This window comes from Colias eurytheme, chromosome 17 (genome assembly GCF_061535395.1).
Source record: "Colias eurytheme isolate Ceu_HAF_F1 chromosome 17, ilColEury1 Martin Lab GWU primary, whole genome shotgun sequence".
In the NCBI taxonomy this organism is placed as follows: domain Eukaryota; kingdom Metazoa; phylum Arthropoda; class Insecta; order Lepidoptera; family Pieridae; genus Colias; species Colias eurytheme.
In genome coordinates this window covers 8,332,605-8,359,603 of record NC_142996.1, presented here as the reverse complement: position 1 = coordinate 8,359,603, position 26,999 = coordinate 8,332,605, and the positions used below count along the sequence as shown (strand labels likewise).

The 26,999-nt window shown below is 33.8% G+C and overlaps 1 protein-coding gene across 1 annotated transcript in view; it reads left to right on the top strand.

Annotated features, from left to right (window-relative positions):
• The window catches only part of LOC149901369 (uncharacterized), a 46,054-nt gene that overhangs the window by 5,660 nt on the left and 13,395 nt on the right, over positions 1 to 26,999 (top strand). Inside the window, exons 2-4 of the mRNA XM_090112025.1 lie at positions 11,572 to 11,685; positions 12,126 to 12,292; positions 14,220 to 14,330. Coding sequence (XP_089968151.1) covers positions 11,656 to 11,685; positions 12,126 to 12,292; positions 14,220 to 14,330 — 308 coding nt within the window. The 5' untranslated portion in view covers positions 11,572 to 11,655. The remainder of the gene's footprint in view (positions 1 to 11,571; positions 11,686 to 12,125; positions 12,293 to 14,219; positions 14,331 to 26,999) is intronic.

The window sequence follows — 26,999 nt, the reverse complement described above, 5'->3', positions numbered from 1 at the left end:
TCAATTCCGTCTCAATGACATTGACACAACACTCAGGCAGAGCCGGGTAAATATACACAGTGAAACAATGGCACTAGAACGTCGACGGCACGTTGATTTCTGCTCAGTGTATACGCTCGCGTAATTGTTATGAAATAATGATGTTGTTTTAATTATGTTAGCGCTCGCGATGGACGTTTGATTACTTTGTTGTATGCTGGAATAAAAGAAACGTATTTTTTTAATTTTTAAAAGATCGCAATATGATTACGCAGCGCGCAGATACGTTTTTGTTGAAATGAAATGAAATGAAAATTTATTTGTCTACGCATCATGTCATTGTAGATAGGCTAAGGCCCAGTTTCATCAAGCTCTGTTAGTTAGTTTAACACGCTGTTAACTCTTTTAACGGGACATCAACGTAAGGGAGTGTCCCACCATGACCTAATCGAGGATTAGTTTCCTTAACACGGCATTATATTTAACCCGTGGCATAGAGGCTCTTTAAATTTTTAACAAGCGATTAGAAAAAATGATTTGAAGTTTTCTTGCTGTCAAGATGGACTCTGCATACTATTTTATTTTTGAAAATGAAGATGTGTTGGATGATTTGTATAATTTGGATTATATAGTGCGACCGCGACGGCCCAGAATTTATAAAGACGTCGTCATTGTTTCGAAGAATATGATGATGTTGATTTTAGTACAAGATTTCGTTTATCAAAACAATCGGTTTTGGAAGTATTGCAATTAATTGAAGATAAACTCGAATAACCGTCGGATCTGTAAGTAAAACTATCTCGTGAGGTAATATTTATATTTATGTACATAAAAGGTTCCTTCCTACATACTGTATTATTTTCAATTAAACCATAATAATCCTGTGAGTCATGTCAAATCTAGTATTGAATACCAATAGGTACTTAAAATGTAAACTTCACCACTACTCAGGTAAGGCTCAGGCCTCCTCATGATTATGAAATGTACTTATCTTAATTTTAAATTCTGTTTTAGGAATCTATCAGTTTCACCTACAGACCAACTGCTTATTGTAGTGCAGTGCAGTGATGGCTCAGTGGTGAAAAACATTGTGAGGAAACCGACATATCATAAGATAGCGTGGTGGATAATGACCTGATCCCTTACCGTGTTTAAGTTTAAGTTAGCACTACCAATCCCATGTCCCAGCAGTGAGAAAGTATATGGGCTGACGATGATGATGATCCTAATTTAATTTAAATGTGACATTGTTATAGAAATATGTAATTTTTCATGTTACCTAAATAAATAAAACTTGTGTTTTTATAAAACATTTTTATTGTACCCTTAGATTGTACCTATCAACATCATTCAATAAATAGGTTATAACAACTAGATACTAGGTTATTACAAACAATAATTTACTATTAATTTACTTTAAATGTATCTTGCTGCTTTGTCTTTATTTTTCTTGTTTTAATTGCTCTTCTAGTATGAGATCTCTCGCACTTTCCTTCGGACTCCGAATTTTTTTTCGTAATTTCAACCAGATCCAGTTTACCTTCGACCAAGTGAAATTGAACCGCGATTTTTCTTCAACATTATTGTATTTATTCAACTCAAAATAAAATTAAAATAACACAAGAAAAATCACAACAAAACAATCTCCAAATAACGTCAAACATTTGTAACCATGGTAACGACCAAATCGTTTGACATATAAACCAGCAAACGTAAAAGTTTCTACATGATTATTAAATTGTATACTGTGTTAGAACATTTCAATTTAGTCGAATTACCAAACATGACAGTTATTATACAACTAGAACAAATAGCCCCAACGTGCGAAACTATGGCATTGTCAACTATGACATTTTGTTTCGGGCGGTTTAAAATACGAATGAATGATTCGTGAGTCGCTCAGTTAATGGTCGATTTGATAATCGGCTGTTAGATTTCCTTCTTGGGACCTGTAGAGTTGACAACGATGTTAAAATAAATGTTTAATTTGAAGCTCGATTAATAAATGTCTGATTTAGAAAATATTGGTGAAATTGGGTCTAATCGTGCTAATGTTACGTTTATTATTAACTACTTAATCATTTTCCTGTCTTTCTCATACAAAACACCATATTGTGGAATATGTGGAAATATAAAACCCATTATTTTATCTGATTCAAGCAATGTGAAATGTCCGTTTGCTAAATAAAATTGTGTACAATATAACTACTATAACAGCAAATTCGTGCGTTTTGACGTATGTCACCGAACCACGTGTCCTTTTGACAGCTGTCATCTTGAGTCCCGATAGCGGCGCCATCTATATCAATCATTCGTGGGCAAATCCGATTGGGGGAGTAATGAAGTGTTACTTTAACACACTTCTACACGAATGCTGTAATATTATTAATGCATTTTTTTAGTAATTTGAGTGCAACTATATTTCGATATAACAGTAAAGAGAAAAGTTTATTTGGAAATTTGTATTATCGATTAGGCGCAATTTAAAAGACAAGCAAAAGATTGAAGTAATAACTTATCCCAGGTATTTTACATTAATTTAGATTAACGTTACGCAAAATAACCATACAAACTTGCGTATAATTAATTAATAAACATATTTGAAAGGTAATTAGCGTAAACACGATAAGAACACGTTCCATTTGAGCTGTATTACACTCAACAGAATTTAATTACGTAGCGGTTCTTGCCGTTGAAGAGGTAAAGGAAGGATGCGGTATCTTTAGTATGCAAGCTTTAAGTGCTATTAGCTAAATGGCCTTAATAGAGAAAGCTTAGTTTAACACGAGCAATTTGATAATTACTGTTAGCGCTACTTGGTTGCTATGTATTTGTGTTTGTGTCTTTGGACAGATTTTGATAAGGAATGTAGATTACATGTAGGTAGTCTGATTATTGATCCATTGGCACAAGATCTTTAAAAATAATCTGTAAGTAATAGACATCAGTATGTTATGGCTTTGCTAGAATTTTTTATAGTATAGAAAATAATTTCGTGATGATTGCTTATATACCTATCTATTTTTAAAATTCAAAACTAGATAAATATATATGCTAAGTCATCATAAAAAAAAAACGTACGGCCGGTCCAAAACTAGATACGTGTTGAATATTTTTTATTCCTGTTGACAGTTTGTAGCAATAACCTAATGAAAAACGTAAAATTCCCCTTTTCTTTTCGGCTTTGATTATACAATTATAAACAAATAACATAATAAAAATGTAAGCAAAACCTATACTAAAACACATCCGTATATTCCTCTTCGTACGTACATGATAAGCCAAGTTGAGATCAAGTAGATTTGCGTGACGTCACGACTTGCAGACGGGGATCAATTTGCCCCTAATCATGTGATGAAAAACTTAGCGCTCGCTCGCTGATTATTTATTTACGAAGCGTATGAGTTAGCTGTAACTGGCTGTGCTTATAAGTTTGGAGCGAAATCTGATTAGCCGTGGTTTTAATATCGTATGTATACTGCTCAAGTATTCCTATAGATGCTTTGAAAAAGTTCGATGACATGGGATTTTTTGACAATGGTATTTTTAACGGAATAATTTTCAGGAAAATTAAGGAGGATTATTCAAAGAAAGAAAATATCAAATAAAAAAAAACATACCGGCCGAATTGATAACCTCCTTTTTTTGAAGTCGGTTAAAAAGGTAAATCAATATGTAATACTATTCTATACTAAAGAAAAATCTTCTTATTCGAGAAGTGAGAGAAGAATATTCGATGTAGCGTTTGCTACAGGTAAATTAGCTTGGAGAAATTTTTGCATATGTAGTGGTGTGTATATTACTCAGATCTTAGAGCGCGTTTCCACTATATCGTTCTGACTTCTGGCCTATACAAAAATGTTTCGATATCCTAACATTACTATTTAATTTTATACTTATTCCTAGCAACACTTTTGTTTTCAATAAAAACAAGTTTTTATTTGAAAGAAAATGGTTTTGACTTTATAAAAAAAAATATATCATTCAATTTCACGTCCTTGAGCAAACGACAAGGCGACTACCGTGAAACAATAAAATATCGTGTCCATAATAATTTGTTTCATAATTAATATTTGACCATAATAATTACGAAACAAAACAAATAAATAAATCGTCACTTGATAGTGGAAAGTGGAAACACGCACAAAACCAGAATAAACCAGTTTACGCTGTCCGCAGGTGCCACGTGCAGTCGTTTGGTACCGTGAACATAAAGCACACATTTCATTCAAAAATTATAATTATTACGTATAGACCGGGAGATATTGACACAAAATTTCGAGTCATTTGTAACAGGATGGCGGTTCTACAGGGGTCTTAGTACGCAATGACAAAAAGAAATAGTTTGGAAAATCCAAAAGTGCACGCCTCATAATTTTTTTTTAATAATTATTTATTAATTATTATTTTTGTTTATTTAATAACAATTAAACCACATCGAATCAGACCCTGAAAAATAAAAGGGTTCTATTCCTGAGCATACTCAAGCGTAAGAGAAAAAAACAGACTCGATTAGTAAAGTATTTCGGTCGCTATCGTGTTAACAAGAAAATCCTCCGCACATACAGACACACGGACGTCCAAGACAGAACTTTTTTAAACTGTTTTTTAACTAGTTTAAATAACAAAAATGACATCAAAAATATCATGAATGTTAAAAATAGTGTTTTTTCTTAATATGTGTGTGTATGTATTTATAATAAAACAACAGAATGAAGTGCAGAACAGAACTGACATGTTTTATTATTTGAAACATATATATATACCTATATCACCAAACCAGCCAGTACAGTAAGAAGTTCACATATAACATATTAGATATTATTTTTAACACCCCCACTATATCTAACAATGTTATATTGATAAGTGTACAATAACATAAATATGCTGAACCCCCAGTTGTAATTGTAATCTTCACATCGCCAGAACATAAAACTGACAACTTTTCACTGTTTGCAACGATAATTTCCTGTTTCTGATCATAAGACGCATTCATAACCCAACTTTCATTTGCCGTAAGGTGTACACTGGCTCCAGAGTCAATATACCATGCATTTTTATTGAAATTCCCGCTTAGGAACACAGCACTAAAAGCATTAGACTGCATTCGGGGTTTTTCTTTGGAGTTCGACGCGTTTTCGTTATTTGTACATTGATTTCGATAGTGTCCTTTTTGTTTACATCGGTAACATGTCACTGTCTTCACCTTGACGTTTGATTTTGACGGATCGACAATGTTACCAACATTGACATTTTTTCTTGACGCCATTTTATTTTTCATGTACTTCGAACGAGCTGCGAATGCTCCGCCAACTTCATCATGTTCCTCTATGGTTGACTCCATGTCTAACAATTTCGACTTTATAGAATCAGCCGTTATGTTAATGCCTGAATGCTCTATTGCCATGATCATCGGTGAAAACCGCTCTGGTAATCCTGCTAATAACAATGAGCCTGTCCACTGGTCATTTATTTCAAAACCTGTGCCACTTAATTTTTGAGCCGTGTCAATTATTTGAGTCACATAGGACGTCATTGAACTGCAGTTTTCCAGTCTTATCGAAATTAGATTCCGTAACAGATTTATCCTTCTTGAAAAACCGTTGTCATCGAATAACTGTTGTAATTTTTCCCAGAGTTCTTTTGATGTTCTTACACTTTTTACATGTACAAACAAAGACGGATCGATTGTCATAATCAGCTTTGCCCGGGTTTTTTCGTCATCTGCAGCTCCTACGCTCGCTCCTTCTGGCTTTACACAATGTTTCATGCCCTCAAGGATTAGGAAATTCTCTGCCGCGAAGCACCACTCGCTGTAATTTTCCCGTCCACGTAATTTAGGTACATTTATCAAGTAGTTGGCCGCCATCGTAATTCCAAATAAAAATTTTATTTCACGAATATCCAACAACACAATGAAAAAACGTGTTGAAAAAGCTTTTTAACACTCGTACCAAAACGAAATTCTTGTTAAAAAAAACTGCTTTTTTACTGATTCTCTGGGCCCATAACCTATAATAAAACAACAGAATGAAGTGCAGAACAGAACTGACATGTTTTATTATTTGAAACATATATATATACCTATATCACCAAACCAGCCAGTACAGTAAGAAGTTCACATATAACATATTAGATATTATTTTTAACAGTATTATCTTACAAGTGCAATGTATGATACATAAAGACATTTTAAGTTTGAAAAATCAGATGTTTTGCGCGAAGTGACAGTAGTACCCACCTCAACGCTTCGCTTATGAGGCGTGCAAAACGATGGTGTGAACACTGGTACCGGTGGCTTAGTCGCGTAGGCGTTAGTCGAACTCGTCGGAAAAATAGCGAAAGTCAAACGATTTGTAACACAAAAATTTTAGAATTTACCGATAGCCCATAAAAAAGAAGTAGGCGGTAGTGTCATGCCATACTTTTCCGGTGTGACTTACAGCCCGCCATACCGACGCGAATGTGTTGATTAAAAAAAAAACAATTCAACCATTTGTACCAGGCTAACTTTTGCACAGGTAACCATCGTCGTGCAGCTATTTACGAAAATCGCCATGCCATACTTTTCGGACGATTCCAAATGGTCGCCATACCGCCGAAAATCTGCAAAAATTTTTTTTTTCGCCAAACTTTTTGTACCAGTATTGCATTTGGATTTTTGGAGAGTATTTGATAAAATGTGACCATTATTATATTTACCATACTTCTAGTAGGGGGAAAAAGTGCTGCCATACTTAAAAAATTAATTTAGTATTAATTTATATAAGTGAAGATTTCCACCACCTAGATCTTTGAAATTTTGTATTTATATTCGTTGAACCTCAAACTTACAGGAAAAATTAGTGCCATACTGTTACTAATCGTTCAAAATACGAATAAAATCTTACAATAAAAAAAAATCTTATACACATTCGCCACCTCCCACAGGTATGGCATTATCACACTTCTATTTATAATCATTCAGGAGTTGTTGAAAAAAAAATTTAGGGTGGTACAAATGGTTCGGCGAAAAAAAAAATTTGCAGATTTTCGGCGGTATGGCGACCATTTGGAATCGTCCGAAAAGTATGGCATGGCGATTTTCGTAAATGGCTGCACGACGATGGTTACCTGTGCAAAAGTTAGCCTGGTACAAATGGTTGAATTGTTTTTTTTTAAATCAACACATTCGCGTCGGTATGGCGGGCTGTAAGTCACACCGGAAAAGTATGGCATGACACTACCGCCTACTTCTTTTTTATGGGCTATCGGTAAATTCTAAAATTTTTGTGTTACAAATTGTTTGACTTCGCTATTTTTCCGACGAGTTCGACTAACGCCTACGTGACTAAGCCGCCGGTACCAGCGTTCACACCATCGTTTTTCTTTTTGTCATTGCGTACTAAGACCCCTGTAGAACCGCCATCCTGTTACAAATGACTCGAAATTTTGTGTCAATATCTCCCGGTCTAGTTAATGTAAAAGTTATACGTATGTTAAATGTGCAAATATTAAAATAAAGTCTCATCTTTTTCAGAGGAGAAACACATATAGTTTAATTTAAAATCCCTTATATATATATAAAATAAAAACTAAAAATAAAATGTTGTTTTATTTTATTTGCTGACCATACACTACTACAAACGCAAAAATTTCTCCAAGCTAATTTACCTGTACGCCGTAGCAAACTTACAATTTAGAACTATTCCTTCAATCTACTGATATAATATTTACATATTAAAATAACATTATTTCAATAAGGAATAATAGAGCTTGAATATTACAAACTAATATACTAGTATTACAAATTGCAATGTCTGCAACTATAATATATCTTAAGCTACGCCGTAGAGCAGTCCATGTCTGAAATAATCCACGTAGTATAAAAACCTTATTTATACACAAGCGTGCCATGTCAAAGCATGTCAACTTTAAACTCACAGCGTCAAGCGTGCCATCTTTAAATTCACAGCGTGTCAATTTTAAACTGAGCGTGTCAACTTTAAAGTCGTCGAAGCGTTCGGTTTAATACATTAACCGCGACTCCTACATATGACCTGTCACTTAGTGAGACGCGTTTTGCTTCCGTTTTCTTAATATTTCATATTAGGGTGAACTTTCGCGAGGCTGGTGTTGAAAGGAATAATGTTTTCTTTAAGAAGGTTCCAGTTATATTGTGAAGTACTGTAAATACACGTAAATAGTAAATGTTTTTGAAATAACAAATAAGTAGATACTATTCTAACATAAATGATAAATGCATTTTAAGTATTTTCTAAAACAACATGTTAATGTACAAACGGTATAAAGAAATAGCCTGATGCACAGTACGGCCGAAATATAGCCTAGCAATAATATTATATGTAAGCTAACGTCGGTTTGTGGGTTTGCTCTCACGATATTCTGACATACCTGCTCATCTAATCGCAATACCACTTTAAACAAACATTTTCACAAATTCAAAATACAAGTTTGCATCTAATAATAAATACAATTTAAAATCTCAACTCAACAATCTACACGACATGTTATTATAGGTACTTATTACAATGTTTTTTTCCAAAATTTCATACATATTATAATCTCATTGCCCGCAAAGTATATGGAAGGCTTAACGCTAACTTCGGGGAACTCCCGTATGAGGTTTTTAAACATCACAGCTTCGTGTAATTAGTAGCTGTTTCCAAGTTACTTGACGGCTAATGTCTTCGCGACTTTGAAAGTGAATTACAGCGAAATTGTTTTATGCTACCGTTTAGTCGAGTATGTAACAATTTTATTTCTTGTATATCTTATTTTGAATAAGAAGGAAATGGGTGTTTTGTTTTCATTAATTTTATATGTGTAGAAATAAATATAAATGCATTAGGTACATGGAAATAAAAATTAAAAATTTAAACCATGCATTGCTGAAATTCTTTATTTTCCGAACTTCAGATTTGTGATGCATGATTTATGCATTTGTAAAGTAATTAATGAATGTGAAGTGTCCTTTCATCACATTATTATTTCCAACAAACTCATATTCTTTTTCACTAAATCAATAAAGTGTCTACACAGCTATATTTTCTGAATAATCATTATAAAATACCTTTTAATAATAATGCTTGAAATAAAGCAAATGTTACAAGGTACTTACCCAAAACGATAGCCATTCAAACAACAATCTCCTATAGAGCATAAAAGGTCATTATTCCGCAATCCATTGTGCCATACAAAAGATGCAATTAACCGCGCTATAGTCGGCCTCTTCACACCAAACAATATTTGTTATTATTTAACACTTCGCTAACAAATGCAAACAATCAACTTTTACCGAACAGTAGGTAATTACCGCGCCCCTGCCGTGTGGAACACCCTTAAATTAACAGCTGTTCAAACAATTTTCAACTCTATTGCCTTAATTTTGAAGCGACAATGGCTTGGATGTCGTAATAGACGTGTGATGCGACCAATTTATATTGACCCCCAATGATTTGTTATACCTCCCCGTTTTCATATTTTAAGTGGCAGGTTGGAGGGTTGGAGGGACCTCTTTATAATGGTTGATGGGAATGAAATGTGACAGGGTTGTATGTTGTGACATGTGTTTTAGAGGTAGGCATTTGTCAGATTTAAGTGATGTATCTTACGTTGAGTTATGTGGAAAATGAAGTTTATTTAGAAGAGTTTTTCTTAATTCTACTGTTATATAACAATCAATTAGCTGCGTATGAAATTTGCACAATGAATCAACCATTCCCTTAAAATGTTAGTTTTTTCTATACATATTATGTCGGTATATAACCACAAACGGTGTTTGCTTAAAATATAATATAATAATATAATAATTAATTAACACAGTTTATCACAATGCAATTTAAAACAAAGACTGCAAACTTTAAAGGGAAATCTGGGGACCTTACTTTAAAAGATTTTGTCCTTAATTTTAGAAAATGTATATGATTTTGTCCTTAATTTTAGAAATTGTAATACCATATGATACTGATGTGTAGAATGTAGATATACAGTATAAGTATTTTAAGTCCTTTAAATAAAGTATTAGGTATCAATGTAAATTTGAAAAGTCTTTTGATTCAAATTTCAAATAAAAAATTGTTCACACCACAAAGAAAAGTCCACATAGCAATTTGCCATAAAAGTCTATTACACTATGATTAACGGTAGTAATTTTATTTGTATTACATTATAGTATTATGTTACAAGTAACAATTTGACAATGATAACACAAGGGTAGCTTGAAATATTAATTCAACCCTCGAAAGACGTAAAAATTATTAGGGCGGACGTCGGATTATGGTCGGATTATTATTTTAACTAAATTAGCTTACTATAGTTAAGGGGCTCTTATCGGACCCGTCAAAGATTAAAATATTTTGTTTTAATATGTAGATGTGATAATTATTTTGTATAAAACTAATGATAGTGTTTAAATGATAGTTCTAATTATTCGAAATATTATTAGTGTAAATAATAACAAACTATTGCAATCTTACTGATATGGTTTGTAGGTTATTTCTGTACTTAATTTCAGACTATAAAACTCCTTTTGCATTGCCATTTACAACTAAGAACATTTTTTCATTACTTAAACAGTTACAAGGAATGCATCTATAAATAATATAACAATTAATATCACTGTTCTCAGATAATATATAAAGAAAACAATTCTAACACATCTGCACAATATTTTACAATAATCTTTGTACGTGATAGCACTCTAACCTAACAGAGGGCTTATTAAAAGTAAATTGCGAAAATTGCACAGCAAATGTGGCCCGCCTCGGCGCATTTAGCAAACCAGCACATACACCAGATACGAAGACACCGCGTAGCCTACATTTAACTGGCCACCAGAGCTCTTTACAACTGGTCGATCGATACTCGACCAGTTTATTAAGAGCCAGACATTGTATTATTGGGATATTATAGCGGGGATCATGTATTTATGGTTAGGCTGAGGTCCCTTATGGAATGGTGTGTAATCTTTTGAGTTATAATAGAACAAAATAGGGTTGCAGTGCATTATTAACGACTAGTAGTGTCGACGGGATCGTTAGAGCGGATTACCGTTTATAGGTTTTCAGATATTGGCCAAATGTGGAGTTTGGGGTATTTAAAGCTTAGGTAATACGATTTCGTATTAATGGCAAACTAAGCTTGTTTCGATGTAAATATTGGTTTTATTTTGGTGGCAAATATTTTGGGAAAGTAAACAAATGTTTCTAGCTTACAACATTTTTAGATTGAAATTTGAAATATCAAAATTATAATTAAATGCAAAATAATCAAATCACAAAAAATTGTTATTGTTAGGTAAAGGTAGTTTACAATTAAAAATATTTGTATCACCATCAAGACATGGCATAACATCTCAGTCTCCCCGTGACTCCTGCTGCTCGCTGCTCCATATAATATATTATTAGAATAAATAAATCGTTTTTTAAATCCGATAATTAGCTTCTAATTTTTTAGAAGTATAACACGATAGAGACTGCGTAGTATGTCTATGGTTTATAAAATGTATATATAAATTATTAACTTCTTTACACAAAATAAGTTTTTGTATATAATTCAGTTTTAATAAATTAATTTATTTTTGTTTAAAAGGTATGGTTTCAAAACCGACGCGCGAAATGGCGGAAAGCGGAGCGGTTAAAGGAAGAACAAAGGAAAAGAGAAGGAGCTGAAGTGATGGCAAAACGGGATCCTAGTGATGATAAGGTGGATAATTGTAATTTTTTTGGAGTGAAACTTCTTTGGCGCGTTGAGAAAAAAAATTGCAAGGTCATGGCAATACCGCCACGACATGGATTAATGTAACGATTTTGGTATCTTTGAATTTTGCCAAAGAAGTTTCACTTCTGACGCGTGTGCCCAGCACCCACCGTTCATTTTTTTTAATTAAACTTTTTTAGACGAATGATTTTTTTCGAGTGGAATTTTGTTATATTTTGTAAGCACACAGCTACAAAATGTAGAAACTTCGTTTGTTTTCTTAATGGATATTAATTTGATAATACCTCGCATTACATCGCAGTGTATAGAAAACATATTATTTAATAAGTTTGACAAATACGGTAGTCACTTTAATGCACAATGTTTAAAAATTTTAAACAAAATATGTAGTTGATAGTCAATTGTCTCCATAAACACCATTGCAGAACTCATCCGAATGCATGTCGCGCGGTTCAGGCGACGCGTCACCAATATCAGGCGTGGCGTCGCCCCGCGCGTCGCCCGTGACGCCGGGCTCACCGCGCCGCTCGCCGCACCGCTCACCGCACCATTCACCGCGCAGATCACCGAACAGATCGCCCAGATTGGAGAGGTAAAAAGAAACATAAAACATATTCAAAGCAAACAAAATATATTTACAAAAACATATTAATATAGGCCCAACTTACAGGTTACGGTTTATGTTTATAATACGACTATCACGCAGTCATTTTAGGCCAAATTAGGTGTAAGGTAAATCTCGGAAAATTGAGATACCTACCCATACTGGTAGACCGGGAGATACTGACACAAAATTTCGAGTCATTTGTAACAAGGATGGCGGTTCTACAGGGGTCTTAGTACGCAATGACAAAAAGAAAAATGATGGTGTGAACGCTGGTACCGGTGGCTTAGTCGCGTGGGCGTTTGTCGAACTCGTCGGAAAAATAGCGAAAGTTAAACGATTTGTAACACAAAAATTTTAGAATTTACCGATAGCCCATAAAAAAGAAGTAGGCGGTAGTGTCATGCCATACTTTTCCGGTGTGACTTACAGCCCGCCATACCGACGCAAATGTGTTGATTTAAAAAAAAACAATTCAACCATTTGTACCAGGCTAACTTTTGCACAGGTAACCATCGTCGTCTAGCCATTTACGAAAATCACCATACCATACTTTTCGGACGATTCCAAATGGTCGCCATACCGCCGAAAATCTGCAAAAATTTTTTTTTCGCCAAACTTTTTGTACCAGTATTGCATTTAGATTTTTGGAGAGTATTTGATAAAATGTGACCATTATTATATTTGCCATACTTCTTGTAGGGGGAAAAAGTGCTGCCATACTTCATAAATAAATTTATTATTAATTTATAGAAGTGAAGATTTCTACCACCTAGATCTTTGAAATTTTGTATTTATATTTGTTGAACCTCAAACTTATAGGAAAGATTAATGCCATACTGTTACAAATCGTTCAAAATACGAATAAAATCATACAATAAAAAAAAATCTTACACACATTCGCCACCTCCCACAGGTATGGCATTATCACACTTCTATTTATAATCATTCAGGAGTTGTTGAAAAAAAAATTTAGGGTGTTACAAATGGTTCGGCGAAAAAAAAAATTTGCAGATTTTCGGCGGTATGGCGACCATTTGGAATCGTCCGAAAAGTATGGCATGGCGATTTTCGTAAATGGCTGCACGACGATGGTTACCTGTGCAAAAGTTAGCCTGGTACAAATGGTTGAATTGTTTTTTTTAAATCAACACATTCGCGTCGGTATGGCGGGCTGTAAGTCACACCGGAAAAGTATGGCATGACACTACCGCCTACTTCTTTTTTATGGGCTATCGGTAAATTCTAAAATTTTTGTGTTACAAATCGTTTGACTTCGCTATTTTTCCGACGAGTTCGACTAACGCCCACGCGACTAAGCCGCCGGTACCAGCGTTCACACCATCGTTTTTCTTTTTTTCATTGCGTACTAAGACCCCTGTAGAACCGCCATCCTGTTACAAATGACTCGAAATTTTCTGTCAGTATCTCCCGGTCTATGGGTGCATTACATCGAAAAAACTTGTATCTTGACATCCTGAAACTGTTCTCAAAATTCACATATAATAATTGGATGTTCGCAAGTTTGAAAATCTGGGATTATTAGACCGCGCGCTCTAAGCCATTTATCTTGAAAACAGTTCAAGTTATAAAACATATTAAATTAAAAAAAATTATAGCTAATGAAATTCTCTCCAATATTATTGTTAATTTTCTAGTCGTTCACGCTTCGCACGCTCCCGTCCGCGTGGTAAAAAAATCCCAAGGGAATCATATTATGCTTCATGGTCGAAAATAACCTATCTCACTCTCTAGCCTCCTAACTATTTAAAACCCTTGCCTAAACACGTTGCATAGAGTAAACAAAATGCAAAAACTATCAACATTTCTTATTCCTTCCTACTATTCACTACTTAATTGTCAAATTCAAATTCAAATTGTCTGAAATAAACAAAAAACAATTGCACAAAAACAGATCGGAAGCGAGTTGTCCATCACCAGCGCCCTCTGTAGGCAGCGCGGGGTCACGAGACGCGCCGCCTGAACACCGCCCGCCTCACCATAACATCTTTTCGCCGTTTGACCAGTAAGTACCTATACATTTATATAATAAATTTAGATTTTGGTATGTTAATCTTATAATTTCAAAAAAACTTCGTAATCCTGATAATTCTGCAGATTCTGATGAGAAAAGAACATAGGATATTGACGCAACTGAGATTAATTAAGGTTGAGATACTTTCTTCTACAACATCGGTGTATTTTAGTTAACCCAAAGCTGTAAAAAAAATTATCATTATTAATTTAAACATAAAACAATCATATAAAAATTATTCTAACGCTCTATTTCATGTCATTAACACAATTCGTTCGCATTACTATTTCGTTTGTGACTAACACGAAATTCCTCAACAAGACATCATTTAGTAAGGATTGCTATCAACATTACGTCATGATGTTCTATTATTTCACGGGTTTTACGATTCTATTACAACGTAATACGGTCTAGAGTGGCTTGAAGGATTTGTTGGGAGTTGTTGTAATTCAGTTGGTCCGTGTTTAGCAATTACTTCATTTAACCCAGTTGTTACTATCGTTCTTTTAAAAGGACGCACCATAAATAAAATTATTATTAACAATGAGGGCATTTTTGAAAAAAAAAAATTATATTCATTTGGCACCTCACGGTTGTAGGAATTGGAAAATTAAAGTGTTGTGTCGTTTTATAACAGTGGTATATTTTTAAATTATTTTAGAATTTCTGCCGTTTTCCATTGATAAATCAAGTTAAATGTATTATCAATAAATTACAACAAATTACTTGATTTATTTTAAATACACGTAATTTGAAACGTGTTTTATCAGAAATATATATTACCTACTATTAGATTACATTTTATTTGTGATATTTATGCAGTTTTAATTGCCGTTCTTTTAAAAGGCCAGTAGTAATATGTACTACTACAGAGTACTTTTTTGCGCTTGCACTCTTTGAAGAGCATCACAGCATCGGCGAAGCCATGGTGCCCTACTATGGCGGCCATCCATGCAAGCAATTCATAACAGGGAAACCAATAAGATGGGGGGTATGAATTTTGGGTCGGAGCGACACGGTTAGGTTGCATAGTTTGGTGTGATCCATACCAAGGACAATCGAATGATGTTGGTAATCAAAACAAATACCAAAAGCCTCGCTGGGATGGCCTCTGGTGCAAGCGTTGTATTATAGTATGCCGATGTACTGCGACAAATATAGGGCAAAGCTGCATCCCATTTATTTTTTAACAACTTTTTTACGTCCATTCATCTCATTGATGAACTTCGAGTACGAGGAATAAAGGCTACTGGCACAGTACGTGAAAATCGCGTCGCGAAATGCCCTTTGCCTACTGCCTTTGAGAATTGAAAAATACACCACGAGGTACATTCAAGCATCAATCGACCTGAGCAGAACAAATTTATTTTGCAAATGGAATGATAACAGTGTTGTGACTGTTGCATCAAACTTTGATACGATTCAGCCTGTGTCTACAACGGAAATTTTTACAATTTTCACAACAACAGAAGAAAAATATACTTGTCGTAAAAAAAGTACGAGAAAATGGGAGGGGTGGACAGATCTGACCAGAGCATCGGTTTGTATAAGACATCTATCAGAGGCAAGAAGTGGTATTTTTCTTTGATTTGTCATGGACTTCATATGGCAAAACATAATTCTTGGCAAATATATAAGTAAAAGGGGGTCATTATGATTATTTCCACATTCGTAGAAGTGTTGGGACTGCTCTGCTCGAAACATATAAGAGTGAGGAACGTAAAGGTGCTAGAGTTTCCGTGAAACCTCTGGATTTGATGGAAAAGATCACACCATTAGGTACAGAGGCAAGCAGCTTCGGTGTATAGAATGTCACAAGAAAGCCAATTTCTATTGTCCTAAGTGTAATGGAACCTTGCATCCTAAATTATGTTTTGAAAACTTTCATATTGCTACATAAATATATATATGAAAAGTATGTTGTCATTTTAATATCATAGTCTACCTACTTAGTAGTACATATTACTACCGTCCTTTTAAAAGGACACCATTTTCCGAGATTTCCACGATAGATAAAATTTTTATACTATTTTTCCAGTTAAACTTTTTGCAATATGGACACAATATGTAAATTTCACCTTAATATGATAACAAAAATTGTTTCAGTAACATCTGGGTTGGGCATCTAGTATAGTGTAATTATATTGCGCTCTCGTCGCTCATAAATGTGCGAGTTAGAATAGATTAATGGACGTAATAAAAGAGTTTTTGTTTATTTATGCTTAACCATCATAAGATGGAGCATGCCTTAAGTAACGTAATTTTGAGGCAAGAAAATTTCATATTAATTTTATTATGTGGCCAACTAACAGACTTAATAACTCAGGCCCCTTCCAAGGCCTTCCAGGCCCAAATCTATTGTGTCGTGGCCCGATCGGGCCGTTCGTCACAAAACAGGAGTTGTGTGACGATTCCTAACAAGCATCAAATTACTCGCAATTTTTGCATTGGTTTATTAAATTTTTTAAAACTAAATATAGGCTTTAGTTATTGGGCAAAAAAGGACATTAAGGGAATTCTTACAACATGGAGAATTTCAAAAAGAGTGCCTTTGAGTACCTGAAAAACCGGCAGTAAACTAAATAAATAAATTAAATTAATTCCCGTGATATCCCTCTCTTTCCTTTTTGAGGACAGCAACACATCCTCTTCCCAGTGGATGCTTATGGGCGGCGTGTATCGCTTAACACCAGGCGACGCGTCTGCTCGCTTGCTATCCTTCATTTAGCATACAAAAAAAATTAGACAACAAATATATATTATTTAAAATATAAATTATTTACATTATAAACGCTATGTTAAGTGAACAATAAAAGATATTTTGATTTAATATTAAACTGATACCTAATATGATTATACCTAAGTAAACAAACACAAGGAAATGCGATATAAATCGGCACAGTGACGTAAGCAGCGCTATAATCGCGGATTGGCTGTTAGGAGCTTCCGGTCAGCGATGTGAGACTGCTCTTAATTATTTATGGGTTTACACATGTACGATAATTTTAAGGCTTCTTCTTCAGTGTATTTTATTTTTAAATATCTTTGTGATCGTTACCAAATTTTATTTGAGTAGGTAAGTAAGTTTCATAGAATATTAAGTATTAAACTTTCATACTTAATTAAATCATGCACAAAATGTGGTACATTAACCAACCGCTAATAATATTTTTGTATATAAGGATGTAAACATAACTATTCAAGCGAAAATATACCATCTGCTTAATGCACTCCAAACATCAAATTCTGAAAACTTCTTAAAATCGAGAAATTTATATTAAATGTATAAAATTTAATTTGTCGTCCAATAATAAACGTCGGAATAAATTATTTGCTTCATTTTATTGCTTCACCCAAGTTTCACGCGTGGTATATAATATAAAGATTATAGCGCTCTAGTATCAAATACATATCCAACGGTAAAATAATTTATGAAATCTATCGAATAGTTCTTGAAATAAGCGTGTTTAAACTCTTCAGCTTTATATTATGTATTACTTATTAGTATAGATGTAAATACAATAGCAATTGTTATCCTCAACTCTTTACCCCGCATCGTTAGGCCAAACTCAAGTTAAGTGGAACAGAGTTAACCCCAACTCATTATCGGTAATTAAGACCGAACTCAATTATACGAATCTTCGGACAGAGTTCGCGTAATGTGAACTAATTGAGTTTCATAAAGTTTGTATTGAAATAGTATATTGTTGGGGAAATGGATAGATATTGTTGTCTACTTTGGAATTACAATAATTAATTATGTATTAGGATTATAGGGAAGACTCTACACGGTTTACTATTAGGTCTCTAAAAAGTATTATATCGTTTCCTAGATGTATGAGATTCTCGCCAAATTAAAAAATAAAAGACGTGTGGCACTCGGGGACTGCCGCGGTAAAGCTATTGCATGCTATGCCTTCAAGCCACACCTCCATGCCCGTCGGAGTGGGGAGCGTGAGGTTTTTTCGTTACAGAATTTCTGGATTCGGTCCCCGTGCTCAAGGCCCGCGATAATAGCTTAAAAAAAGACGAAAAGAGAACGAAGCGAAACGAAAAGTATACTGAATCCAACTGAATTTATCAAAATCATGGCATCATTTAAAATAATCATAAGCGTACCGGTACACATAATTTTTACATTGTTTTTATGAAACCGAAGTAATGTAGGTACTTGCATCCCGGCATAAATCCTGTCAACAAAGAATAAAATAGCCTCATAGATTAATCAAAATTATGGTAATCTTATATATAAAAATGAATCGCAAAATGTGTTGGTAAGCGCATAACTCGAGAACGGCTGAACCGATTTCAATAATTCTTTTTTTATTATATTTCTTGAAGTACGAGGATGGTTTTTATGTAGAGAAAACGTAAATATGTACCACGGGCGAAGCCGGGGCGGACCGCTAGTTTAAAATAATTTCCATACCATTATCTTGATACAGTCAAATCAATAAAATTCCTTAATTCTTTTGACCTCTAAATTAAATTGGACCACCGCGACGTTATTGACACCTCAATTTGATACTTGGCTTAATGGAGCATTCAATCTAATACGAGTGCTGGCCCAGATCATAATATTTATTATTCATGGCATTGTAAAGAGTAAAATTAATGGTTTAATATGAAAAAATCATGATATAGTATAGTCAGTTTGAAATATAGTTATGTGAATAATTTAAACTTAAAGCTATGTCATTCGTTCCCTATTAAAATAATACATACCTAATTATAATATGGTCCTAAATAAGTAGATAGGTACCTGTAATCAATGCCCAAAGAAAAATTAAACAAAACATTTAATCTATAGCAGTACTAGATTAGCATACTAGGTACCTAGTAGACCGGGAGATACTGACACAAAATTTCGAGTCATTTGTAACAAGGATGGCGCTTCTACAGGGGTCTTAGTACGCAATGACAAAAAGAAAAATGATGGTGTGAACGCTGGTACCGGTGGCTTAGTCGCGTGGGCGTTTGTCGAACTCGTAGGAAAAATAGCGAAAGTCAAACGATTTGTAACACAAAAATTTTAGAATTTACCGATAGCCCATAAAAAAGTAGTAGGCGGTAGTGTCATGCCATACTTTTCCGGTGTGACTTACAGCCCGCCATACCGACGCGAATGTGTTGATTTAAATAAAACAATCATTCAACCATTTGTACCAGGCTAACTTTTGCACAGGTAACTATCGTCGTGCAGCCATTTACGAAAATCGCCATGCCATACTTTTCGGACGATTCCAAATGGTCGCCATACCGCCGAAAATCTGCAAAAAATTTTTATTTCGCCAAACTTTTTGTACCAGTATTGCATTTGAATTTTTGGAGAGTATTTGATAAAATGTGACCATTATTATATTTGCCATACTTCTAGTAGGGGGAAAAAGTGCTGTTATACTTGAAAACTTAATTTATTATTAATTTATATAAGTGAAGATTTCCAACACTTAGATCTTTGAAATTTTGTATTTATATTTGTTGATCCTCAAACTTACAGGAAAAATAAGTGCCATACTGTTACAAATCGTTTGACTTTCGCTATTTTCCGACGAGTTCGACTAACGCCCACGCGACTAAGCCACCGGTACCAGCGTTCACGCCATCGTTTTTCTTTTTGTCATTGCGTACTAAGACCCCTGTAGAACCGCCATCCTGTTACAAATGGCTCGAAATTTTGTGTCAGTATCTCCCGGTCTATAGTACATTGTAATCAACAAATAGAATAAAAATATGATAATCTGATTTATCATAACTGTAATAAAAAAGTTAACATTTTATTTCAATCATTCATTTTCGCAAATTGATTCCAATCGGAAAATTTGTATAGAGAAATTGAATTAAGTTTTTAAACTAAATACATTTAATTGAAAAAGTGGTAGAGGAAAGTAACCAAATATGGGCTACCATTTTGTTTTTGGGCCAAAAATAAAAAACTTTTTGAAAAATAAATTTTTGTTTATGTAATAGTAATTAGTCATACATTTTTTCATAACACCGTAACAGTCTTATTTTTTTATTGATAAACTATAATATTAAATTTGAACAAAAAACAAAATTAGAAAAAAGGCACCAAATATGGACCAGACCCTCAAATATATACCTATGTATTTCTTAAGAAAAAACAATTATATTATGTTAATATCTACGTAGAGATCAAAGAAATTTGGTAATTTTAAGAAATTAATAGTTTTACTTGCAAAAGTCGCATATCCATGTATCAAATTCTGGCCTAGCACAATCATTATGTGCCCAAAGCTCAAGCACCGAACCCAGAGTTCTCCACTTGTATTCTCTGAAAAAAGTTGCTGGCAGAACATACATTCTGCATCTGCAGAAGTAGGAGCTTCTTCGCCGATTATAGGATCCAGGATCAGTGTCCGAATCTAAGGGGATATCCTCTTCATCTTCAGCAATCACCAACATAGCCCATAATCGAAATTCTTAATGAAAACAAACTTAACATTGCATCTTTTAAATATTAGAAAACAAATAAGTAAAACTTCCAAACACAAGAAATTAACTCATATCCTACGAATAAAACATATAGTCATTACACTAATCCCTTATTTTCAATGATAAAACAACATATTATTTTTACGTACCCTACAAAATTTTGCGGCAGCGGTGCAGTGACCACCTCTTACCCCAACGGCAACTCGCGCCACACCGATGAGATAGAGTGATTGCGCTCATAGGACAAATGAATGCGACAGAAGATAGTCATTAGTTGCGGCTTTCGATTGTTTGTTTATGAGAAATGTTACTAGCCCATATTAAAGCACTAGCCCACATTTAGTTACTTTCCTCTAGTTATTAAGTTTAAAAAAAATGATGATTTAAATAAATTTTATAAAATGAATGACAGTTTTAATTATGCGTTGTTCAACCCTAACCTTATAAAATGCTAAATTATTTTAATTATTCGGGAACTAAACAATATTGCAGCTAGATCGAATAAACGCAATTAAACACTGCAAGTGTGACACAATTGTATAGTGTAATGAACCTAATATAGGGTTGTCAAAACCCAGTAACTCTAGTAATTTTTGGAAAATACATTCTATTGTTTAAATTAGAAGGTTAGGTTTGGAAGCAAGATGTGAAATTATTACTTATTTTAAAGTAACAACAAGGACTCTTGAGTAGTAATTATGTCGGGTATGAAGCGTAGCGTAGCGTTTAGACTCGTAAATTAATTCAAACACTTACGACTAAAATGTAAAATTACTAACAAACGCATAAATTAACATTTTTTTCCAATAAATATTAGCATACATGTAATACGATAGAGTACGTAACCCTACGATGCGCGTCAACCCTTGCCCGCATGCTGCCTAATTGGCCGTTAATACGACAAATAGATTTATTTACATCGGCCTGTTTCACCGCGTTTCACCATTGTGTCGCTCTTTTTAAGCTTAATAATCTTTTAATTAAGACCGAGTTTTGATACAATCCTTTATTATTAATATTAATGAAAATTAAGAAAAAAATATATTTTATGTCCCGAAAAATAAGGTAAGAGATAGTTAAGTAATATAAAATACATAAGGACATTTTTAATAAATTATTAAATTAAAACAAATTATTTTTTTAAAGAATGGAAAAACACGTAGGTACGAGTTTCATTCATTAAACTTGCATAAATGTTTGTATTTACTCGATAAAAAACACATTGAATGGTAATTTAATATGTAAGTAGTTCAATTTTTAGATAAAAGTGTGCAGTGCCCGTCGCCCGAAGTAAAGGGTTCTTTAATATTCTATCAACCAACATGTTTGTTAATTTCATTGAATATGATCGATGTAAGCAGCCTGTTTCTGTAGATTGTAAAACCTAAGAATAGAGAAAGATATGACATTTTAAAATCATATGTCTCTATAGGTGATATATTTGATAAACATTGAGGCTGAGCCTGTTTAAAAAAATGGTTAATACTAGGAAGATATTGACCATTTGACCATTTGTTTACTGTTCTCGTATGTAGTGGCCCTTACAGTCCTCGTCTTGGTCCCTCTATCTAATTGTTGACTATTTAAGTCAATCAACCGTAATGTCGTTAATGAAACAGTAACAAAGTTCATGACGCACTTTATTATACACCATTTGACGTCATTTGTTTTTTAGTGATCTGCTACTAAATAAAAATGTTAATTAATGTGCTTGAGACATTTCATGCAAGATTTTATTTAGGTCAATATTTAAAGTAAACAGATAGCTGAAAAAATGCGTAAAAGTATGTTTTTATTATGTGAATTGTGTAATATTATGATTAGAACAATGTTTTTATTTAGCCGTAGTCTAAGTATTAAATAATATACCTATTGTAATGCCTGTCCTCTTTTAAGTAAAATATTAAATTAATAGGCAAGATACAATAACAACATATCAAAAATAAGTAGAATTTGAAAATTTTCATAATAATTATTGTACATACAGATTACAGATATAGAAAATAAATAAATTATATGAAATATATCAAATTATAGCTTATTCTCCATTTAAATAACAATAAAAACACTCATAGAAAAATAAAGAAAACCATGAATAGGGCAAAGAGATATGTCATCGTGAACAATAGAGCGGCTCAATGTTCATTAGTGGCATTAATTAATGTTTAATTGAAGCAAATAGAGTATCAATTTAGCGGACGACAATTGGATCATGCTTCCTGACGCGATGTTATACCCACTGGGTACCTACTTAATATAAGTACGTTGTTTCATTTTAACAACAAACAAGGCAGAAAATTCAAAAACATATAAATTTTTGGATGTACCAAATGATTGAAAATATTGGTTTACGTTTTTCCCGCAATTGTGAAAAAATGTTTATAGAAATAAATGATTTAATTATGTATTTATCAATGTTTATTAAATGACAATTTCATAAATTATTACAGTCGCACATCATTTCGTGGTCAAAGGGTGTGCATAAGTTGTGAATCGGTTGTGACCAAACCACAATCAACCATAAAAACCAATAAATCAAACCCAGCAAACCCTCGATAAAAATCACCATTAAAAGCTAGCGTAACATATTTCAATCACAACTTGGACAAAGACTGCCCGTAAACAATTGAACCCGTAGCGCCTTAAAGCAAAAAGCTGGTCATTATATCCCTAGGGTGTCGCCCCAAGAGCAATCGTCGATCACTTAACGCTAAATTGAGCTGAAGCCGATGAATAAACAAAGCTAGAAACACGTGTCTGCACGAGCCACCATTCATGCTAAATGTACCGTAATTGGATCTTGGATTTCCTGGTTCATACTATTGTCGAGTCATTTGAACTGAATTAGACTTTTGTTTGTGCTAGTAGTGACATTTGCAGTTTCGACCCTTGCAGTACCTACCGGATATTTCTTAGACATATCTTTTCGTCATGTTTCACTGTTAACGTTGCGTCTTTATTTATTCTTAACGTAAAATCAATATCTCTTCATTTATCGTTCTACAATCTTTGCTGTTACAAAAAGTTCTTTCATAAAATTTAAACAAATCGCGCATATAGGTACCTTGTATAATAATAGTAATTGATCTTAAATACCCAAACAAGTGAGCCTATAGATGTTTCACATCAAAAATATATTCTTTAGTGGTACAAAACCCAGCTTCTGAAATCAATGTGTATATAATAGCTGGCTCCCTGCTGCGCGCGCTACGGTCTTTAAGTTTCAATATTGAGGCCTCATGGAGCGCGCGCGTGGCGGAGTCAATGACGCTTAGTCAAAATATCTAAATAAGTGATAGTTTTTGTGTTTACGCGTTTATTTCGTATTCGTGTTGATACATTACACATACGGTTTAAAATTAGAGTAATTTTTTAATGTTGATAATGTTTTATGCTAAAAAGGCAAAAAATTATACAATTTAAATGTTTTAGTAGAACCAAAGGATATATTTGGAAGATCTTTTCCATTATAAAGTCAAGGTAGAAAATCTTCTTCTTAAAGTCTTATTCACGCCGGCTACACCAAAACTATAAATCAAATACTACACTGTTACATTACCAAACCATACACCAATTTTATGAGCCATAAAACAACAGAAATTACAACCCATTACAAAAATTAGCAACGCCTGCATAACCCACAACGTTTAAAGCTATAAAAAATAAATCAAATGAATCGATAGCCGCGGTCGCAGGGATTGAGTAGTTAATAGCTTATAGCAATGACCTTTTGTATTACCCCTTCCGTAATGACACCTATGCGGGCCGGCGAAAACGCTAGGCCGATTATAAATGACGCTTAAATGTCAATTGGATTAAAACATTGTTGAGATTACAGATAAAAAACATTTTTTACAAATGTCGAGTTATTTCTGCATCAAAGTGTCTGTAATTTTTTGTCAACGGCCTTCAATATTCCACTGTAGAATGAATGAGAAACTAGAACCGTAGCTCAAACACCATAGTATTTACATGATAGCTTTTACAAAAACACTTTCGCAAAAATTGAATAGCACAGTCGTAGTCAACATAGTACAACCCCTAACTGAACTAACGGGTCTGATTCGATTGGGCTAGCTAGTTATCGAGTAAGCTAGTGAACACAGGAGTAGCTAGCGGTGGAGGAAGCGACGTTTAGGCATCGTATTTTATACTATGGTATTGGACTTGCGAATTGCGACTGACCAATGGTTTCAATACCTATATTAACCTACCAGAGATGGGATAACTTCAGAAGAACGTTCTTATAGAAGTGGTTGTAAACAGCTAAAAAATTAGAGACAGTTTTTGTTAGTTACGAATATTTCCAAGTAATATAGAATATGTGGAAAGGAGGGTCACAGAACTCTTCCACTTACTCTTCACCTCACCATCAGGATTTGATGTGTGTTTGGAATTATTTATCAAGCTTTAAGCCTTTTTCATTACAATCTTCTGTAAATAATAATCAAGCAATATAAGAGGATTGATTCTTTAATGTTTCTACACCCTGCCCTATTTATTCCATTAATTTTTCATTGTAACAAATATGAATCATTCTCTTGATACTTATCAAGAGATTTCCTGTTTCAATCTATAGAATATAATGTAAACTTACAATCAATACAGCCGGTTATACAATTACAAGAACATAAAATCGCTACTCTCGCCAACACGAGCTCACAATTACGTGAACAGCAGAACTGGCGCGAGAGGAATAACGAGTGTAATCGCGTTATCTACTCGCTGACCCGCTAACGATAGCAATCTTGTTATCCTAAACACATGTGCTGATGAGCTATCTCATTAGCTATTTAGTATATAGAAATAGAACATAGGTGGTATGACTCCTGTTAAGTTTCTATATGAGAAACCCAGCTATTTAGTATGCTATATAGAAACAGAAGATAGCTTTTTTTAAAAAATAGTAAACAGAAGATATATCTGGTCTATCTCCTGTTAAGGTTCTCTGAGAAACCCAGCTTATAATGCGTTTTGGATCCGTTCAAGATATATGTTGGTTTTAAAATGTGACCAGAGCGTACAATAGATTTAATCGTTATCCTAACATTACTTTTAACTGCGGCTGCTGCTGCAGTTGTCGGATCCATTTCATTTGATTGCTTAGGTTCAGGCAAAGCTGCACCTTTTACTTTTCTACCTATATAGGTACCTACTTAAAGGCTTTCCGTCCTCCTCATTGTGTACATATTGTATATTTTTTACGTTGTTAATCATACAATTACCAAATACATTTCCATTTCAACACAAAGAACCAGTCACGTTACAAAATCGAATAGGATAATAAAAGCAAACGCCACAAACAAGATTATGTAGATTTGGGCAAACTTTTATCATCTATCACACTGGCCCAAGCGAATGTCTAATTGGGTGGGATCCGAAATAACAAATTAAAATTTCGTCAAGTTGTTCGGAGCTGCGGTATCATTCCTCGTCATTTGCATTGCAATGGTTCATGCTGTGACCAGTTTTTTTGTTTTTGTTAGAAAAAGTTATTTAGAAAATATGTTAATAGAGTACATATAATTTACAATATTAGTATGTCTGTTGTTATTAGATATTCTGTAATTTGAATTTGAATATGATTAAAAAATATCAACGATAGACAAGAATGTCTTTAACCTATAAATGTTCGACGTAGAACATGTTAGACATAAGAGGGCTATGTAGTATGTACCGCATGGGCACAGGCCATCTACATTATATAACTTTTAATGTTTCAACATGCCAGTTTCCTCAAGATGTTTTGCTCCACCGATTTGATCAGTTGTGATGTAGTTATGGAGCAGATAGATTGAAAAAAAATCTAGTAGGTATAAAACTAAAATCTAGTCCACAAAATATCTAAATAACAGAATCCCTACAGCCAGGCGAGCCAGTGAAGTTAGCACGCTGAAATAACTCCCTCGCTCGTTGGAAATGATTTACCTAATAAAAATTATTATGCTGATCCACTTATAACTTTCGTCATTTCCCGCAACCACAATTTGTAGCGGACTTTCTTATTTACTTTACTATGCTAATATCCAATATGGCTTGCATTCAAGTTTTTGTTAGGGACAGTGACTTTACAAGTGTTAGGAAAAACATAGCTTTGCTATAGAGTAGTTTTTCTGGAGATGAATCAGCATTTTCTTTTAATTTAGGGTTTCATCTGTCTTTGAAGCGTCGTCACAGAATACATAATAGTAGCTAAACGCTAGC